The 18,064-nt window shown below is 38.8% G+C and overlaps 2 protein-coding genes across 5 annotated transcripts in view; one reads left to right on the top strand and one right to left on the bottom strand.

The window, feature by feature from the left end:
- tmc6b (transmembrane channel-like 6b) overlaps nt 1-12,415 on the top strand; it is a 26,596-nt gene extending 14,181 nt beyond the window's left edge. For 2 of the 3 annotated variants that reach the window (XM_073915765.1, XM_073915764.1), the window contains exons 8-21: nt 1,027-1,299; nt 1,916-2,103; nt 2,908-3,052; nt 4,695-4,850; nt 5,929-6,107; nt 6,479-6,569; nt 6,661-6,758; nt 8,039-8,134; nt 8,327-8,402; nt 9,335-9,468; nt 9,950-10,126; nt 10,487-10,565; nt 10,648-10,743; nt 12,114-12,415. In XM_073915765.1, the coding sequence (XP_073771866.1) occupies nt 1,027-1,299; nt 1,916-2,103; nt 2,908-3,052; nt 4,695-4,850; nt 5,929-6,107; nt 6,479-6,569; nt 6,661-6,758; nt 8,039-8,134; nt 8,327-8,402; nt 9,335-9,468; nt 9,950-10,126; nt 10,487-10,565; nt 10,648-10,743; nt 12,114-12,131 (1,806 nt within the window). In that variant the 3' untranslated portion in view covers nt 12,132-12,415. 3 annotated transcript variants of the gene reach the window in all.
- Nucleotides 12,386-18,064, bottom strand: part of notum1b (notum, palmitoleoyl-protein carboxylesterase b) — a 9,333-nt gene continuing 3,654 nt past the window's right edge. The window contains 10 exon segments of one of the 2 annotated variants that reach the window (NM_001423935.1): nt 12,386-13,549; nt 13,621-13,931; nt 14,373-14,420; nt 14,621-14,768; nt 14,870-14,967; nt 15,046-15,237; nt 15,474-15,576; nt 15,662-15,720; nt 15,900-15,960; nt 17,474-17,569. In NM_001423935.1, the coding sequence (NP_001410864.1) occupies nt 13,634-13,931; nt 14,373-14,420; nt 14,621-14,768; nt 14,870-14,967; nt 15,046-15,237; nt 15,474-15,576; nt 15,662-15,720; nt 15,900-15,960; nt 17,474-17,569 (1,103 nt within the window). In that variant the 3' untranslated portion in view covers nt 12,386-13,549; nt 13,621-13,633. 2 annotated transcript variants of the gene reach the window in all.

Below are 18,064 nucleotides of genomic sequence, written 5' to 3' on the forward strand. Positions count from 1 at the left end.
TAGCTGCAAGTGCACAAGTTTGCAACGTAGTTTGTGAATGTTCGCTGGAACGACGGATCTGGGAAACGTCAAATCAACCAACTATGTTTGTAACACACTAAAAAGTTTGTTGTCGACCACTGAAAAATGTCGTTCTCGCCATCATATGGATTTACTTTCATCGGCTAGACACTGACCTCACAGCTCTGTGAATGTCGGTGCCGTCACTTATTGATCTGTGATCTGTAAATGTAGCTTGTGTGGACGCTACTGCGCTACTTGACTGAAATAATATCTTCACTATTTCATTTAGAAAGTGGCGACGCTACCGTCACACTACTGAGAAATGTAGTGTACTTGTAGTGACGCTGCTGTCCAACACTGATCACAGGAGTGATTCTTCATCAGTAAACGCTCTACATTACAGACTCGCTTATAGTGATGCACCTTAATGAGTTGTTCTTTGACTTACAAACTAGTAAAACTAGTAAATATTGTTAATGATGGTAAACGCTTGCACAGTATATTAAAACCTGAGAGAGAGCGAGAGAAAGTGAGTGTTTGTGTGTGTGTAAGAGAGTGTACGATAGAGGTAGTGTGTGTGTGTGTGTGTGTGTGTGTGTGCGTGCGTGTGCGTGCGCGTGTGTGTGTGTGTGTGTGCGCGTGTGAGTGAAAGAATATGTGTATGTGAAAGAGGGCGTGTGTGTGTCTGAAAAAGAGACACCATGAGTGTGTGTGTGTGTGATGGAGAGAGAGTTTGCGTGTGTGTAAGTGCATGCATGAGTGTTCATGTAAGTGTGTGTGGTCTTGTGTGTTTAGTGAGGTGTGAAGCGTGTCAATGTTGATCTTGTGAAGCTTTGTGTGTGTGTTTGTGTTTTTGTTTGTGTCTGACATCAAGAGTTTGTTTCACTGCTGAAGCCAACACACACACACACACACACACACACAGACACACAGACGTTTAGCTCATGTATATATGTGTGTATACTGTATCTCCACTACTAGTGTCTGTGTTTGTATATTGTGTGTGTGTGTGTGTGTGTGCAGGCGGTGCGTCACGGCTGGTACAGCTGGCTGTCGTTGGTCTCGTCTCTGCAGTTGTGGCAGACGGCGCTGAAGTGTGTGTCTGGCCGCTTCGGGACGGGTGTGCTCTCCTACTTCGTGTTCCTGCGCACGCTGCTGTTCTTCAACATCTTCCTCTTCCTGTTCACCGCGCTGTTTCTGGCCGTCCCGCAGGCCGTGCTTCCTCCAGCCCAGGACACACACACCAACAACACCAGCAGGAGGAGCTCATGGGGGCTCGAGGTGCTCACTGGAGCTGTGAGTACACACACACACACACACACACACACACACACCAACAACACCAGCAGGAAGAGCTCATGGGGGCTCGAGGTGCTCACTGGAGCTGTGAGTGCACACACACACACACACACACACACACAACCCAACAACACCAGCAGGAGGAGCTCATATGGGCTCGAGGTGCTTACTGGAGCTGTGAGTGCACACACACACACACACACACTAACAGATACACCGATAAATCACACACACAAACACATACATACGCACACTTTCAAAATGTGCACACACACACTCGCGCACATATTCATAGACACAGATGCGCGCACACACACACACACACACACACACTGATTTTCACACACATGCACACTGACACTCAAACAAGCAGTCATGCACAGACACTTAAGCACACAAACTCACAACCAAACACAGACGTTCACAAACACACACACTGACACATACACATGCAAATGCATACACACACACACATTCACACCGACGCTCACACACTCTCATTGTGAACTGTGATTGTAATATTTACATTACATTATGTATCTAAATGTGTGTGTGTTCGTTTGTGTGTGTGTGTGTGTGTGTGTGTGTGTGTGTGTGCGTGTGTGTTCCTCAGGGTTATTTCTCCGACTCAGTGCTGTATTACGGTTATTACAGTAATCAGACTCTGCAGTCGGGCCGCCGCTGTTCTCAGAGCAGTAACGGGACGTCCTGCGACGCCGCTTTCTCCTATAACATGCCTCTGGTTTACTTCTTCACCATCGGTGCTGCGTTCTTCATCACCTGCATCATCCTCGTCTACAGGTCTGTGCTGAACACACTCAATATAAACACAGATCAACACTTCAGAAGATCCACACTGTCTGCTTCCACTCCCATGAAAATGCATGAACTAAATACAGTTCTGTGTTTAAAGATCTGTCAAACGCGTCAATATAAATCTCAAATATCTGAATTGTAGTATATATATATATATATATATATATATATATATATATATATATATATATATACAGTTAAGGTCAGAATTATTGGCCCCCCTGTTTATTTTTTTTCCCAGTTTCTGTTTAACGGAGAGCAGATTTCCTCAGCACATTTCTGCACATAACAGTTTTAATAACTCATCTCTAATAACTGATTTATTTCCTCTTTGTCATGATGACAGTAAATAATATTAGACTAGATATTCTTCACGACACTTCTATACAGCTTAAAGTGACATTTAAGGCTTCACTAGGGTAATTAGGGTAACTAGGCAATGGTAATTCGGCAAGTTATTGTATAATGATGGTTTGTCCTGTAGACTATTAGGAAAAAATATAGCTTAAATGGGCGAACAGTTTTGTCCTTAAAATGGCTCTTTAAAAATTAAAAACTGCTTTTATTCTAGCTGAAATAAAACAAATTATATTTTTTCCAGAAGAAAAAATATTATCAGACATACTGTGAACATTTCCTGAATCTGTTCAACATCATTTGAGAAATATTTAAAAAAAGAGAAAAAATTTAAAGGGGGCGAATAATTCTGACCTTAACTGTATACAATTGTCTAATTGAACGATTTTCATAAAATAATATTTTTTTTATTGTTGTTTATTTGTTCTTCAGCATGTCGAAGTCGTTCGGTCGGAGTTTCCGCATCGATAAATCTAAAGGTCTGCTGGCCATAAAGGTGTTCAGCTCCTGGGACTATAAAGTCAGCAAGAAGAGTTCAGTGAGACTGCAGAGAGCGAACATCGGCACACAACTCAAGGTCAGAACACACACACACACACACACACACACAAATACAGATGTATACACAAAAACACTCTCGCACACACGCAGAACACTCACACACACACACATACACACATATATGTACAGGTGAAGTCAGAATTATTCACCCCCCTTTGATTTTTATGTTTTTTTTTTTTTTTTTTATATTTCTCAAATGATGTTGAGCAGATTGAGGAAATGTTCACAGTGTGTCTGATAATATTTGTTCTTCTGGAGAAAGTCCAATTTGTTTTATTTCGACTACAATAAAAGCAGTTTTTAATTTTTTAAAACCCATTTTAAGGTCAATATTATTAACCCCTTTAAGCTCTATATTTTTCTTGATTTTCTACAGAACAAATCACTGTTATACAATAACTTGCCTAATTACCCTAACCTGCCTAGTTAACCTATTTAACCTAGTGAAGCCTTTAAATGTCACTTTAAGCTGTATAGAAGTGTCTTGAAGAATATCTAGTCTAATATTATTTACTGTCATCATGACAAAGAGAAAATAAATCAGTTATTAGAGATGAGTTATTAACACTGTTATGATTAGAAATGTGCTGAGGAAATCTGCTCTCCGTTACACAGAAACTGGGAAAAAAATAAACAATCCGGCCAATAATTCAGGGGGGCTAATAATTCTGACTTCAACTTTATATTCATTCATTCATTTTATTTTCAGCTTAGTGCCTTTATTAATCAGGAGTCGCCAGAGTGAAATGAACCGCTAACTTATCCAGCAAATGTTTTACGCAGCGGATGCCCTTCCAGTTGTACCCCAACACTGGGAAACACCCATACACTCTTGCAGTTAGTCAGACACTTTTAGAATAGAAGCTGTCATTCATTCATTCATTCATTCATTCATTGTCACCATACTCACAGTCTTAGTCTCTTTTTAATCTCATGTTGATTCCTCAGCATTCTCGTGGGATATAAGAACGGCATCTTAACTCTGTCTTTCGGGAAATGGAGTTGCCGTTTAATGTATAGTAAATTGGACTCATTCAAAGTAGCGTCGTTGCACAAAAACTGTTATGCACGCATGCTACACTCCTGACTGTACAGTGTGTTTTCTCTTTCTTATAATGCTCAGAGTTTTGAGGTTTTCATTTGCCATTCACTGACAGTCAGACAGCCTCATCCAGTTCATCAAACTCCGTCTTTTAAAATCAAAGTCAAAAGCAGTCTCCTCATAAAGCTGGCGTATCAGCGTGCAGTTACATTGAAAACATGATTCAATTCGTGCCTTCTGATTGGTTCTCAGGACTTTACGGCTTTTTAGGCGTTTAGAGGCTTTTGCCATTAAACTGTTATTTCTGAATGTGCTGACGCTGCGACTTAGATGATTAGAAGCAAATCTATTTGTTGATGGCGTAGTACATGCCTAAAGCATAAAGTGGCGTTTAGCATGTATATATATATATATTAAAAAAAATAGGAGCACCAGCCAGAAATTAAGAGCACCACTACACATTTTACAGTATCAGATGAATTGCGTTTGAAATCAACACTAATCAAAAATAAAATAATCTGCATGCGCCCACCGGCCTGGATAGCATGAACTGAGCTGACAATAATTTAGCTGCTGTGTTCTATTAGCTGCTAATCAGCTGTCTGTGTGTGTGCAGGAGCTGGTGGCAGAAGTGAACCGTCAGGAGCTGAAGTCTCCGCTTCTCCAGAGGGTGTTCCGGATCTTCATCCACATGCTGGCCTGGATCATGTGTTTGGGAAGCACGCTAGCATCTGTGCTAGGAGTTTACTACTTCTCTGAATACATGCACAAGGTACGAGACAAACAAACACTTGATATTGCTTTGTGTTCCATTGACAGTAAGTGCATGCAGAGCTGAGTTGATTACTCATGAAAATTAATCAGTTATGATTATAAAGTACATGACAATAATTATAAAGTTTGGATTTTGTAGATTACTTGTGGATTTTGTAGATTACTTTTGAACTACTTTTTAATTACATTTAGATTACTTTAGTGTTCTTGTAGATTACTTTTGTTTTTTGTAATTACTTTTGGATTACTTTAAGATTACATTATATTACTTTTGTGCTCTTTTTGTAGATTACTTTTGAATTACATCTTGTAGATTACTTTGTTTTTGTAGATTTACTTTTTAATACTTTTGGATTACATTATACTGTATTACTTGTGCTCATTTTGTAGATTACTTTTTGATTTTGTAGATTAATTTCGGATTACATTAAATTTCTTTAGTGCTATTGTAGATTACTTTTGGTTTATGTAGATTACTTTTGGATTACATTTGATTACTTTTGAGCTCTTTTTGTAGATTAATTTTGGATTACATTTATATTACTTTAGTGCTCTTGTAGATTACTTTTTGCTCTTATAGATTACTTGGTTTTTGTAGATTACTTTTGGATTACATTATTTTCTTCTGTGCTCCTTTTGTAAATTACTTTTGGATTTTGTAGATTGATTTTGGATTACATTTAGATTACTTTAGTGCTCTTGTAGATCACTTTTGGTTTTTGTAGATTACTTTTTCATTACTTTTGGATTACATTATCACTTTTGTAGATTAATTTAGAATTTTGTTAATTACTTTTGGACTACATTTGGATTATGTTATATTACTTTACTTTAGTGCTCTTGTAGGTTAGTTTTGGTTTTGTAGATTAATTTTGGATTAGTTTTGATTTACATATTACTTTTGTGCTCCTTTTGTATATCAGTTTTGGATTTTGTAGATTACTTTTGGATTCCTTTTGGATTACTTTAGTGCTCTTGTAGATTACTTATTCTCTTGCAGATTACTTTTGGTTTTTGTAGATTACTTTTGGATTACATTATATTACTTTTGATGGTGTGTGTGTGTGTGTGTGCAGGATCTGACCAGTCGTGTTCGCTCAAGCTCCTCTGATTCTCTGCTGAAGGAAGCGAGTCTGCTGGCTGTCCCAGTGCTGGTGTCCAGCATTAATCTGCTGCTGCCGGGATTCTTCAACGCTGTGGCCTGGATGGAGGAGTACGACTCCCCCAGTGTGCTCAATTACGTCTCCATCAGCAGGTAGAGCATAATGCTTCTGTGCTTTGTCTGGTGTGGTTATAAATAAAACGTATTATTATTTAACCCACAGTGTGAGTTCTTACAGTTTATTCGGCTTGGGACTAAAGGTCTTGGCACACTGAAGTCTGAAATGTTTGTATGCCTTTATTTCATATTCATATCCAAAAAGTGGATCACGTACACAAATGCGATGCGTTTTAATTAATCTATTTCAAAGAAATGCAGAACATGTGGAGCAGTGGTACTTTGTTCTCCTCTTCTTCAGTGTAGAAGAAGAGGATTAGGCTACATAATGTGCGTAACATAGGGATAGTAATTAGAGAGAGAGGTTTTGAGCTGGTGTGTGTGTGTGTGTGTGTGTGTGTGTTCAGGAACCTGCTGCTGAAGGTCAGTGTGTTGGGTGTGTTGTGTTTCCACTGGCTGGGTCGTGTGGCGATGGACCCTCAGATTCTTGGTCTGCAGGTGAGTTTCTGCATGCTTTTTGCTGATGGGTGTGTTGTGTTGATTGTGTTGTGTTGATTGTGTTGTGTTGTGTTGTTGTTGTTGTTGTCAGTGCTGGGAGAGTTTTGTCGGGCAGGAGCTCTACCGATTCCTCCTGATGGACTTCATCTTCATGCTCCTCGACACTTTCTTCGGAGAGTTTCTGTGGAGGTTCGAGACTCTTACCTCTCTATTTCTTTACAGCAGAAGATCTTGTTAAAGGGGAAGTTCACTCAAAATCACCCAAAACCCACCCACGTCAAACCCAAAGGCTTTCCTATATCTTCATAGATAATCTTTAATTAACATTATTTAAATTGTTTATTCCTTATGATTTACAATTTTTAGAATTATTGCTGTAAATGAGGCTGATTTGATTATTATTATTATTATAATTATTAATATTATTGTTATTATCAATATGAATATCATTATTGTTATTATTATTATTATTGTTATTATCCATATTGTTATTATTTTTATTATCAATTTTATTATTATTATTATCATTATTATTATTAATATCATTATTATTATTATCAATAGTATTATTATTATTATTATTATTATTATTATTATTATTATTACTATTATTATTATTATATTATTATTATTATTATCATTATTATTATTAATATCATTATTATTATTATTATCAATATTATTATTATCAATATCATTATTTATATAATTATTATTATTATTATCATTATTATTGTTATTAATATTATTATTATTATTATTATTATCAATATTATTATTATTATTATCAATATTATCATCTTCATTATTATTATTATTATTATCAATATCATTATTATTTTTGTTGTTATTATTATTATTATTATCATCATTATTATTATTATCATAATCGATATCAATATTATTTTTATTATTAATATTTTATCACTATTATTAATATTATTAATATATGTTATTATTATTATTAGCATACAGTTAAATTGTTTAAGGTTATTTGAAGATTTTAAAGCTGTTTCATAATAATAATAATAATAATAATAATTTAAATAATATTAAAAGTTATAATAATAAGTGTTTTGGATCATCAGATCCCTATACTGATTTCTGAAAAATCTGAGACAGGAGAAATGATGTCAAATGCAAGTAAATAAAAAATAAATAAAGATTCAGCATTGATATCACAGAAATAAATGAGGTTTTAACAGATCCCCATTGAGCACAGTTATTTTAAATAGCAGACATCTTTTAGATACTTGTACTGTTTTTGCTGTACATTGGATCAAATAAATGCACGTTTGCTGAGCAGAAGAGACTTTTAAAATGCCTTGAAAACATGAAAAACAGTTGAGCAGTCTGAACATGCTGACAGTATGAATGATGTTTATGAACATTTATTTTAATACAGGATAGAAATTGAAGGTAAAGACACGCTAACCCTTCGCCTTTCACTTGCTGCTGCTCTCTTTCAGGTTGTTTTCTCAGAAAGCTCTGAAAAGGAAGAGGAAGCCTGTGTTCGACATCGCCAGGAACGTGCTGGAGCTCATCTATGGACAGACTCTGGCCTGGTGTGTGTATAATGTGTTATGATGTCATATGTGCATGTGTGTGTGTGTGTGATTGTTTGTTTACCATGCCATTTACCTGTCATGTTAGTGTATGATGATTATGATATTACGTGTGTGTGGTGATGATGATGATGATGATGATGATGATGATGATGATGATGACGGCGTGTGTGTGTGTGTGTGTGTCTGCAGGTTGGGTGTGCTGTTTTCTCCTCTCCTGCCGGTGGTGCAGATCATTAAACTGCTGTTTCTCTTCTACATGAAGAAGGTTTGCTTGTTTGCTGTTTTGGGTTTTGTTTAGTTTTTTGTTTCATTTTGTTTTGTTCTGTTCCATTTTGTTTTGTTTTGATTCGGTTTGTTGCGCTTTTAGTTTTTAGTTTTGTTTTATTTTGTTTTTAATTTTGTTTTGTTCCCTTCCATTTCATTCCGGTTTTGTTTTGTTTTTGTTTTTATTTAGTTTTGTTGTGTTGTGTTTTGCTTAATTTTAGGTTTTGTTTCATTTTGTTTTTTGTTTTATTTTGTTTTATTTTATTTTGTTTTGATGCGTTTTGTTGCATTTCATTGAGTTTTTTGTTTTTTTTCATTTTATTTTTAATTTCCTTTCATTCCATTGAATTTATTTCTTTTTTTCGGTTTGTTTTGTTTTCTTTTTTCGTTTTGGTTTTAGTTTCCTTTCATTTATTTTTTTTTTTTTTGTTTAATTATTTTGGTTTTGTATTGTTTTTGTTTTGTTTTGATGCATTTTGTTGCGTTTTCTTTATTGTTTTGTTTCATTTCATTTTGTTTTTCATTTTGTTTTGTTCCCTCTATTTTGTTGTTTTGTTTTGATGCACTTTGTTGAGTCTTTTGTTTTGTTTCATTTTGTTTTTAATTTTGTGTTGCGCATTTTTGGTTTGGTTTGGTTTTAGTTTTGTTTTGTTGCGTTTCATTTAGTTTTTTGTTTAAATACATTTCTCTTTTTTACATTCTGTTTTTGTTTTGTTTTGTTTCCTTTTTTTCGTTTTTACTTTTGTTTTGGGCTTTTTGTTTTACATTTTATTTTATATTTTGTTTTATTTTAATATATTTGAGTGTTTTGTGACTAAAAGGAGTCATTTGTGTTTGGCTCACTTCAAAGAAATGATTCGACTCTTTTGAACTTCTCTTGTTCAGGTGTGTGTTTGTGTAAATGAGGTGTGTTTTCTTCATCTTGTTGTTCAGGTGAGTCTGATGATGAACTGTCAGGTGTCGGGGAAGCCCTGGAGGGCGTCTCAGATGACCACCATCTTCATCACACTGCTCTGCTTCCCTTCATTCCTGGGGGCTGCAGTGTGTGTCACCTACACCATGTGGACGTGAGTCTGTGTGTCTTTGTTTTAGCATGTGTGTGTGTGTGTGTGTTTGTGTGTGTTATGTAAATTGATTTGTGTGAGACTGTGTCAGGATACAGTGTGTGTTTTTCTGTTGTATTGCTTTGTGTGTGTTTGCATTTCTCTTTGCAGTTGCAGGTGTTTGTTATTTGTTTGTTTGTTAGTTTGTTTGTTTTTATGTAATGAAGTGTTCATACATGTGTGTGTGTGTGTGTGTGTATGCGTGTGTGTGTGTATGCGTGTGTGTGTGTATGCGTCTGTGTGTGTGTGTATGCGTCTGTGTGTGTGTGTATGCGTCTGTGTGTGTGTGTGTGTGTGTGCGTGTGTGTGTGTGTGTGTGTGTGTGTGTGTATGCGTGTGTGTGTGTGTGTATGCGTCTGTGTGTGTGTATGCGTCTGTGTGTGTGTATGCGTCTGTGTGTGTGTGTGTGTGTGTGTGTGTGTGTGTGTGTGTGTGCGTGTGTCAGTATGAAGCCATCAGCAGGCTGTGGGCCGTTTCGGGGTCTGAAGACGATGTTCCAGGCTGGTAAGCTGTGGGTTCGGGATCTGGCGCTGGCGAACCCCAGTCTGTGGTGGCTGGAGTCTGCACACACGTATCTGGTGGAGAACCCGCTCTTCCTGTTCCTGTCCGCCGCCGTCTTCCTGTGAGTCTCCCTTCACTTTATAGAGCCTTCTCACAAGAGCGTTCAGACGCGTTTAACAAGTTTCATCCTTCAAAGTTTTTAGATCCGCTTTCCCCCACAGTCCAAACACATGCGCTATAGGGGAATTGGGTCAGCTAAATTGTCCGTAGTGTGTGTGAAGGAACGTGTATGGGTGTTTCCCAGTACTGGGTTGCAGCTGGAAGGGCTTCCACTGTGTAAAACATATGGTGGAATACTTGGCGGTTCATTCCACTGTGGCAACCCCTGATAAATAAAGGGACTAAGCTGAAGGAGAGTGAATGAGTGATGTGTTGTTCTCCCCCATTCTGAGTGATTGTCTGTGGTTTGGTGTGTTTGCAGGATCGTGATCTACTTCCACAGTCAAGTGCTGGACGGCCAGAGGAAGATCATTGAACTCCTTCAGGAGCAGATCGAGAACGTGAGACTGGGAATCATGGGTAATTAAACACAATACAGTCAGGGGTGTAGACCGATGTCACTTCCTGTTCCTGTTTGTGCAGGAGGGCGAGGATAAGAAGTTTCTGATCATGAGACTGCAGGATATACATGAGCGCAGACGAGTCCGTTCACCACGCAGAGGACAACGAGACAACGAGGTACACACACACACAAATACAGTTATACACACACACACACACACACACACAGTTCTACACATGCTCACTTGCACACACACACAGTTATATAGACACATGCACACACACATACACACACAATTATATACACAAATGTGTACACACAGTTATATACATGCATACACAGTTATACACACACACAGTTATATAGATAACTTGCACACACACAGATATATATACACATGCGCACATACACAGTTATATACTCAAACATGCTTGCACACAGTTATATACATACACACACACACGGTTATATGCAGACACACACAATTATATAGAAATACATACACACACACACACACACACACACACACACACAGACACAGTTGTGTCACACACACGCACAGTTATATACACACAAGCACACATACACCATTATATAAACATATACACACACACACACACCATTATATAAATGTATATACACACACACACACTATTATATAAACATATACAAACACACACACCGTTATATAAACATACACACACACACACACACACACACACCATTATGTAAACGTATATACACATACACACCATTATATAAACGTATATACACACACACACACACCATTATATACACATCCACACACACACAGTTATATACACATATAAACACACACATTATTAAATACACACATACACACACACACACACACTGACAGTTATATACACGAACATGCTTGCACACAGTTATACATGCATACACACACAATATACACATTAGCACACACACAGTTATATATACACACACATGCACACGTACAGTTTTGTACAATTATATGCACACACACACACAGTTATATACACACACACATCATTAAATAGACACACACAGTTATATGCAGAAACATGCCTGCACAAAGTTATATAGACACACACACACACACATGCACACAGACACATTCATATAGACATGCGCACACACAATTATATTATATATACACAAACATGTGCACATTATTATATGCAGTTATATGCACACATACACAGTTCTACACATACACAGACAATGTTATATACACATGCACACACACGCATTTTTATACACACACATGCACACGTACACACTCACATACAGCTATATTCATATACACACTGTAATCTATAGTCATACATAGACACAATAATATAATATGCACACTATATACACTGTCTAATTACCCTGATTACCCTAGTGAAGGGTAAGATGAGTTATTAACACTATTATGATTAGACAAAATCTCAGGTAAACATCACCTTTAATATGATATTATTGTATGAAACATGACTCCTTTTTGTAAACATATGCTGCTATTAGAGATTCTCTCCTTCTCTGCATCTGCTTTCAGGGCTCCAGTTTTTCCTGATGATCTTCACTGATGTATGCAGATGATCTTCATGATGATGATGATGATGATGATGAAGAGCACACAGGATTAGGTTCGGGACGCTGGTTTGTTGTGTTTTCTATATTGGGACACTTTTAAATTCGACTGTGAAATGTGGAAATATTAAATATTCACTGTTTACTTCCATTCTGACGCCAGAAACTGGATCTTGTGTTTCACACACTGTGATTGTTGTTATTATTATTATTATGAATAGAGATTTCAGAACAACATTTTTTAATAAACATGATATTTTTATTAAACACTGCCTTGAAACTTGTTTTCCAGCATGGAATAAAAAATAACGGAGGAAACGGCAGCTTTATTGATCAATTCTAACTAATTTTTTGTGGGATTTTAGAAGAAACTAGTAAACAAAAGACTAAAAGATGGAAATAAGCAACAGAAACGACAACTAAAGTCACACTCCTGTACAGTCGAGTGGACATTAACACACAACTTATGGTGATGAGCGATAATGTGTAGATGAAGGCATGCGAACGAAACAGCAACAGGTCTGTACACTTTACACAAAGCCAAGTCTCAGAGTCACTCATAAATACGATTCACATCAAATAAATAACATATAAAGTAGCTTACAAGTGTCTTCAGTCTGAACATCATCAACAAACCACAGGAGGAGGAGGAGGAGGAGGAGGAGGACGTCAACAAACACAAATCATCACTGAAGCCCAGGAGAACATGGAGTATTATCAAAATTATGGCCATTTCAGGAGGATTGTTGTATTTATTATTGATGTTGTGAAACAAGCCTGATTTTATATTTATATTTAGCAAAAAAAACAGTTTATTATCAATATTATCATTATTATTATGTGCATTATTGGCAATTTGATCTCTCCTAAATATATTATTTCTCAATGTTTGTGTTTTGTTTTGCCATGTTTGTTGTGATTGTGTGTGTGTGTGTGTGTGTGTGTGTGTGTGTGTGTGTGTGTGTGTGTGTGTGTGTGTGTGTGTGTGTGTGTGTGTGTGTGTGTGTGTGTGTGGTCAGTCTGCTGGTTTTGCTCGAACGATTTAAAGCAAGTGAAAAACATAACTAGCGTCTCTGCAGTGTGTGGAGTGTCCAGCAGAGGGACTCACACTCCTGTACAACCCTGAATCTGATCGAGACGAGAGATTGCAGACACACACTTTCTCACGGACAGAGAGACACACACATACTCCATCTCACAGGCGCACACACTTACTCAGACATACTCACACACACACACATAAGGGGGGGTGGAGTTAGGATGATTGTAAGGGCCCACACCGTTGGGATGATTGTAAGCCCCCCCCCCAATAAGTGATGCATTCAATGACCATCTTAAAGCGCTGTCTGTGTTGTATAGGTGGTGTTACTGAGCATGTTTGGTTCGATGCCCGATTGCCATGTCTGTGAGTTTTCTAGGTGCCGTTATTGAGCATGCCCAGTAGTGTGTTGGGTTCAATGCCCGAGTGTGATGTCTGTGAGTTTTCTAGGTGCCGTTATTGAGCATGCCCAGTAGTGTGTTGGGTTCGATGCCCTGCTGCTGTGCCATGCGCTGAATGTCGAAGCCCAGCTGTGTGAGGAACTGAACTGCGCTCATCTGCTGCTCTCGGACACTCGGGCACGACGGGTTGCAGTGCGGCCATGGGCAGCTGTCAATCAACTGCAGCGGGCAGCCACGGGGCGGAGCCTGGGCACTGCTGTTGCCATGGTGACGGAGGCTGCGATCCCAGCACTGGAGCGCCCGTGGCAGAGACGTGCCCTTCACATGCACATCTGTCCAGTAACTGCAGAAACACACGCATATGTTACATGCTGATGATCCTTCATACACACGATTACTGTTTACTTGTGTATTAAACACATCATTTATTAACGCATGCTTTATTAATCAAATGTGACTAGAAAATGTAGACAAATGTAGAAAATGTTCACTTAACAGAAATAGAGCTTACGTTTTTAACTGCTTTTGTTTATTATTTATAACACTTCTTAATGTTTCAATTATTTTTCAATTATACTTGTGTTGTGTTTTTAATATTTTTATGTTCATATTAATTTCTGTAATTTTGAATGAATTGTTATTGAAATAATAATTGGCACTAATATAAATTAGGATTAATGTGTGTAAGATATGATGCAGAAAATGATGATCTTAGCATTAATAACCGAAATAAAGCGTTTTTTCGCTGTGCAGTAATCTGAGGTAGTGCTCTTGATGTGCTCACCTTCTAGTGATGATCTCGTGAGAGAGACAGGCGGGAGCAAACATGGCCCTGTCAATCAAAACAACCAACAGCCAATCAGAGCTCAGTCTGACTGTAAACACATTTACACTGGAGACAGATACTAATACATTATATCATTTGTGTGTGTGTGTGTGTGTGTGTGTGTGTGTGTGTGTGTGTGTGTGTGTGTATTGAATCCTGCTTGTGTCTGTATTTGCATGCATGTCAGTGTGTGTTTCTGAGCTTACGTGACGTTGGCGAGTGTGTTTCTGAGTGTTGTGGCCAGGTTCTGGATGTATCTCCACTGGCTCTCCTGCAGTTTCTGACCCGTCAGGTGAATGTTGTCCACTGTCAGCTGAGCCTCGTCAAACAGCCACTGAACCACAAACAACGGGCCTGACACACACACACACACACACACACACACAAAATATGAAAAGGCTATAAAAATATAAAAGGTGTGTTTGTGTGTGTGTGTGTGTGTGTGTCAGTCATACTCTGGATTGTGGGCTGGACCTTGTAGCCGAAGAAGCAGTTCCAGTCCTGTCCGTCATGAGCTCGACTGCAGCGCTCGGGAACCACACTGTGCCAGTATCTGCACACACACACAGGTCAGTGAGTAAGACACACACACACACACACACACACACACAGAGATAATAACTGGACTGACCGCACTCCTCTCCTGATGGCGTCAGTGGGAGCGCAGCTGAGTGTGTGTCTGCAGTCTCCTCCGCTGATCTGCTGATGATCCAGAAACCAGCCCGAGTCCACCAGCCCGCGCACCTGCACCGAGAACACACCCTCCGCCTGCAGACGCGCATACACACGGTCCAGATTCAGCAGTACACCAGTGCCGCCCGCGCTACATACACACACACAGATATCAATATATACACACACCGGGAAAGATATACAGATATTTAGATATTATAGATAATAGATAAGATAATTATATATTATATATAGGGAGGGAGAGACACTCTATACATACACTATATTTTAAATAGACACACAGGCAGATAAACAAGACACAAAAACATCACTTCTATATATATATGTGTGTGTGTCTGTGTGTGTCTGTGTCTCTCTCTCTCTCACCTGCTTCCGGCCAGCAGCAGGACTTTGGCTCCATCAAGTCCTTTAGTTAAGAGCTCCTTGATGACCTCCTGAATGATCAGAGAGCCCATGAACGCATAGTCATCTGAACACACACACACACACGTTACTCATGCACACAAAGATTAATGTGAATGATGTATGTATGTGTGTGTGTGTGTGTGTTTTACTCTGGTCAGTCTTTGGTGTAGAGCCGCTCCAAACGTCACTGGAGCAGTACGGCACAAACCTAGACACACAAACATACACACACACACACAAACATACACACACACACACAATTTATATTCATTCATTTACTGATTCATCCTTTATTATCTGATTTCTCCATTATTAAAATAGTAAACAATATAAAAGGGTCAAATCCCATATCCAGCATATGTTGTCTCAGTAACAGTGGTGTCTTACACAGTGTTTGCGTTCCACCAGTGAGGATTTTCCTCTGGTTGTGGAGACAGAATCCCAGTTCCTGAAACACACACACACACACACACACACTTTTACATCATAGGATTTTTACTTTTAAGTACTTATATATATATATATATATATATACACACACACACACACACACATATACATACACCGGCCACTTTATTAGGTACACCTTACTAGTACTGGGTTGGTCCCCTTTTGCCTTCAGAACTGCCCTGATCCTTTATGTCAGAGATTCAGCAAGCTGCTGGAAATATTCCTCAGAGATTTTGCTTTATATTGTCATGATAGCATCACACAGTTGCTGCAGATTTGTCGGCTGCACATCCATGATGCCAATCTCCCGTTCCACCACATCCCAAAGCTGCTCTATTGGATTGAGCTCTGGTGACTGTGGAGGCCATTTGAGTACAGTGAACTCATCGTCATGTTCAAGAAACCAGTCTGAGATGATTGAGCTTTATGACATGCTGCGTTATCCTGCTGGAAGTAGCCATCAGAAGATGGAGACACTGTGCTCATAAAGGGATGGACATGGTCAGCAGCAATACTCAGGTAGGCTGTGGCATTGATGCTCAATTGGTACTAATGGACCCAAAGAAAATCTCCCCCACACCATTACAGCACCACCACCAGCCTGAACCGCTGATACAAGGCAGGATGATCCATGCTTTCATGTTGTCTGAGCCGAGCATCTGAATGTGTCAGCAGAAATGGAGACTCATCAGAGCAGCAACGTTTCTCCAATCTTCTATTGTCCAGTTTTGGTGAGTCTGTGTGAATTGTAGCCTCAGTTTCCTGTTCTTAGCTGACAGGAGCGGCACCCGGTGTGCTCTTCTGCTGCTGTAGCCCATCCGCCTCAAGGTTGGCCGTGTTGTGTGTTCAGAGATGCTCTTCTGCAGAGCTCGGTTGTAGCGAGTGCTTATTTGAGTTACTGTTGCCTTTCTATCAGCTGGAGCCAGTCTGGCCATTCTCCTCTGACCCACAGAACTGCCGCTCACTGGATATTTCCTCTATGTCGGAGCATTCTCTGTAAACCCTAGAGATGGTTGTGCGTGAAAATCCCAGTAGATCAGCAGTTTCTGAAATACTCAGAGCAGCCCGTCTGGCAGCAACAACCATGCCACGTTCAAAGTCTCTTAAATCCCCTTTCTTTCCCATTCTGATGCTTTGAATTGCAGCAGATCCTCTTGACCCTGTCTACATGCCGAAATGCATTGAGCTGCTGCCGTGTGATTGGCTGATTAGACATTAGTGTTAACCAGCAGTTGGACAGGTGTACCTAATAAAGTGGCAGGTGAGTGTATATACACACATACAGAATATACAGAATATTTGATATATTTCTTAGTGATTATAGACAGTATAATAAAGGTCCCAGTTATTGCAATAATCAGTCTCAGTTTTATTGACTGTTTTAATGCGGAATTAATCGTGTTTAACTCCACTGATCCACTGTTTTCCACATTGCAGGGATCGCAGAAGACATGGCTGTACTCGAGAACTCCGGATAAACACAGGTCAGAGGTCAAGAGGGCACGACTGACCTGTTCTGGTGGGAGGCCAGTTGCTGGAGCTCATCAGTCTCCTCATGCTCTCATAGCGACTGTCACAGGTGTGTTTGCTGAAGCAGTACCATCCACCTGATCAACACACACACACACACAATCAGAAACAGTACCCAAACCCTCATATACACACAATTACACACAGTGGAAAACACACATTAACAAACTATCAGATACACTCTCAAAACCTCATATACACACCATCATATACACATACTGTCAGACAAACAAACACACACACACACACACAACTTCATATACACACCATCAGAAACACACACAAATTCATATACACACCATCAAAAACACACACACACTACTTCATATACACACCATCAAATATACACACGCTCATACACACCATCAGAAACACAGAGACACACACACAACTTTATATACACACCTTCAAAAAGACACACACACACAACTTTATATACACACCTTCAAATAGACACACACACACAACTTTATATACACACCTTCAAATAGACACACACTTAAACACACTATCAGAAACAAACACACAACTTCATATACACACCATCAGATGTACACACACACAACTTCACA

This window comes from Danio rerio, chromosome 11 (genome assembly GCF_049306965.1).
Source record: "Danio rerio strain Tuebingen ecotype United States chromosome 11, GRCz12tu, whole genome shotgun sequence".
Lineage (NCBI taxonomy): Eukaryota > Metazoa > Chordata > Actinopteri > Cypriniformes > Danionidae > Danio > Danio rerio.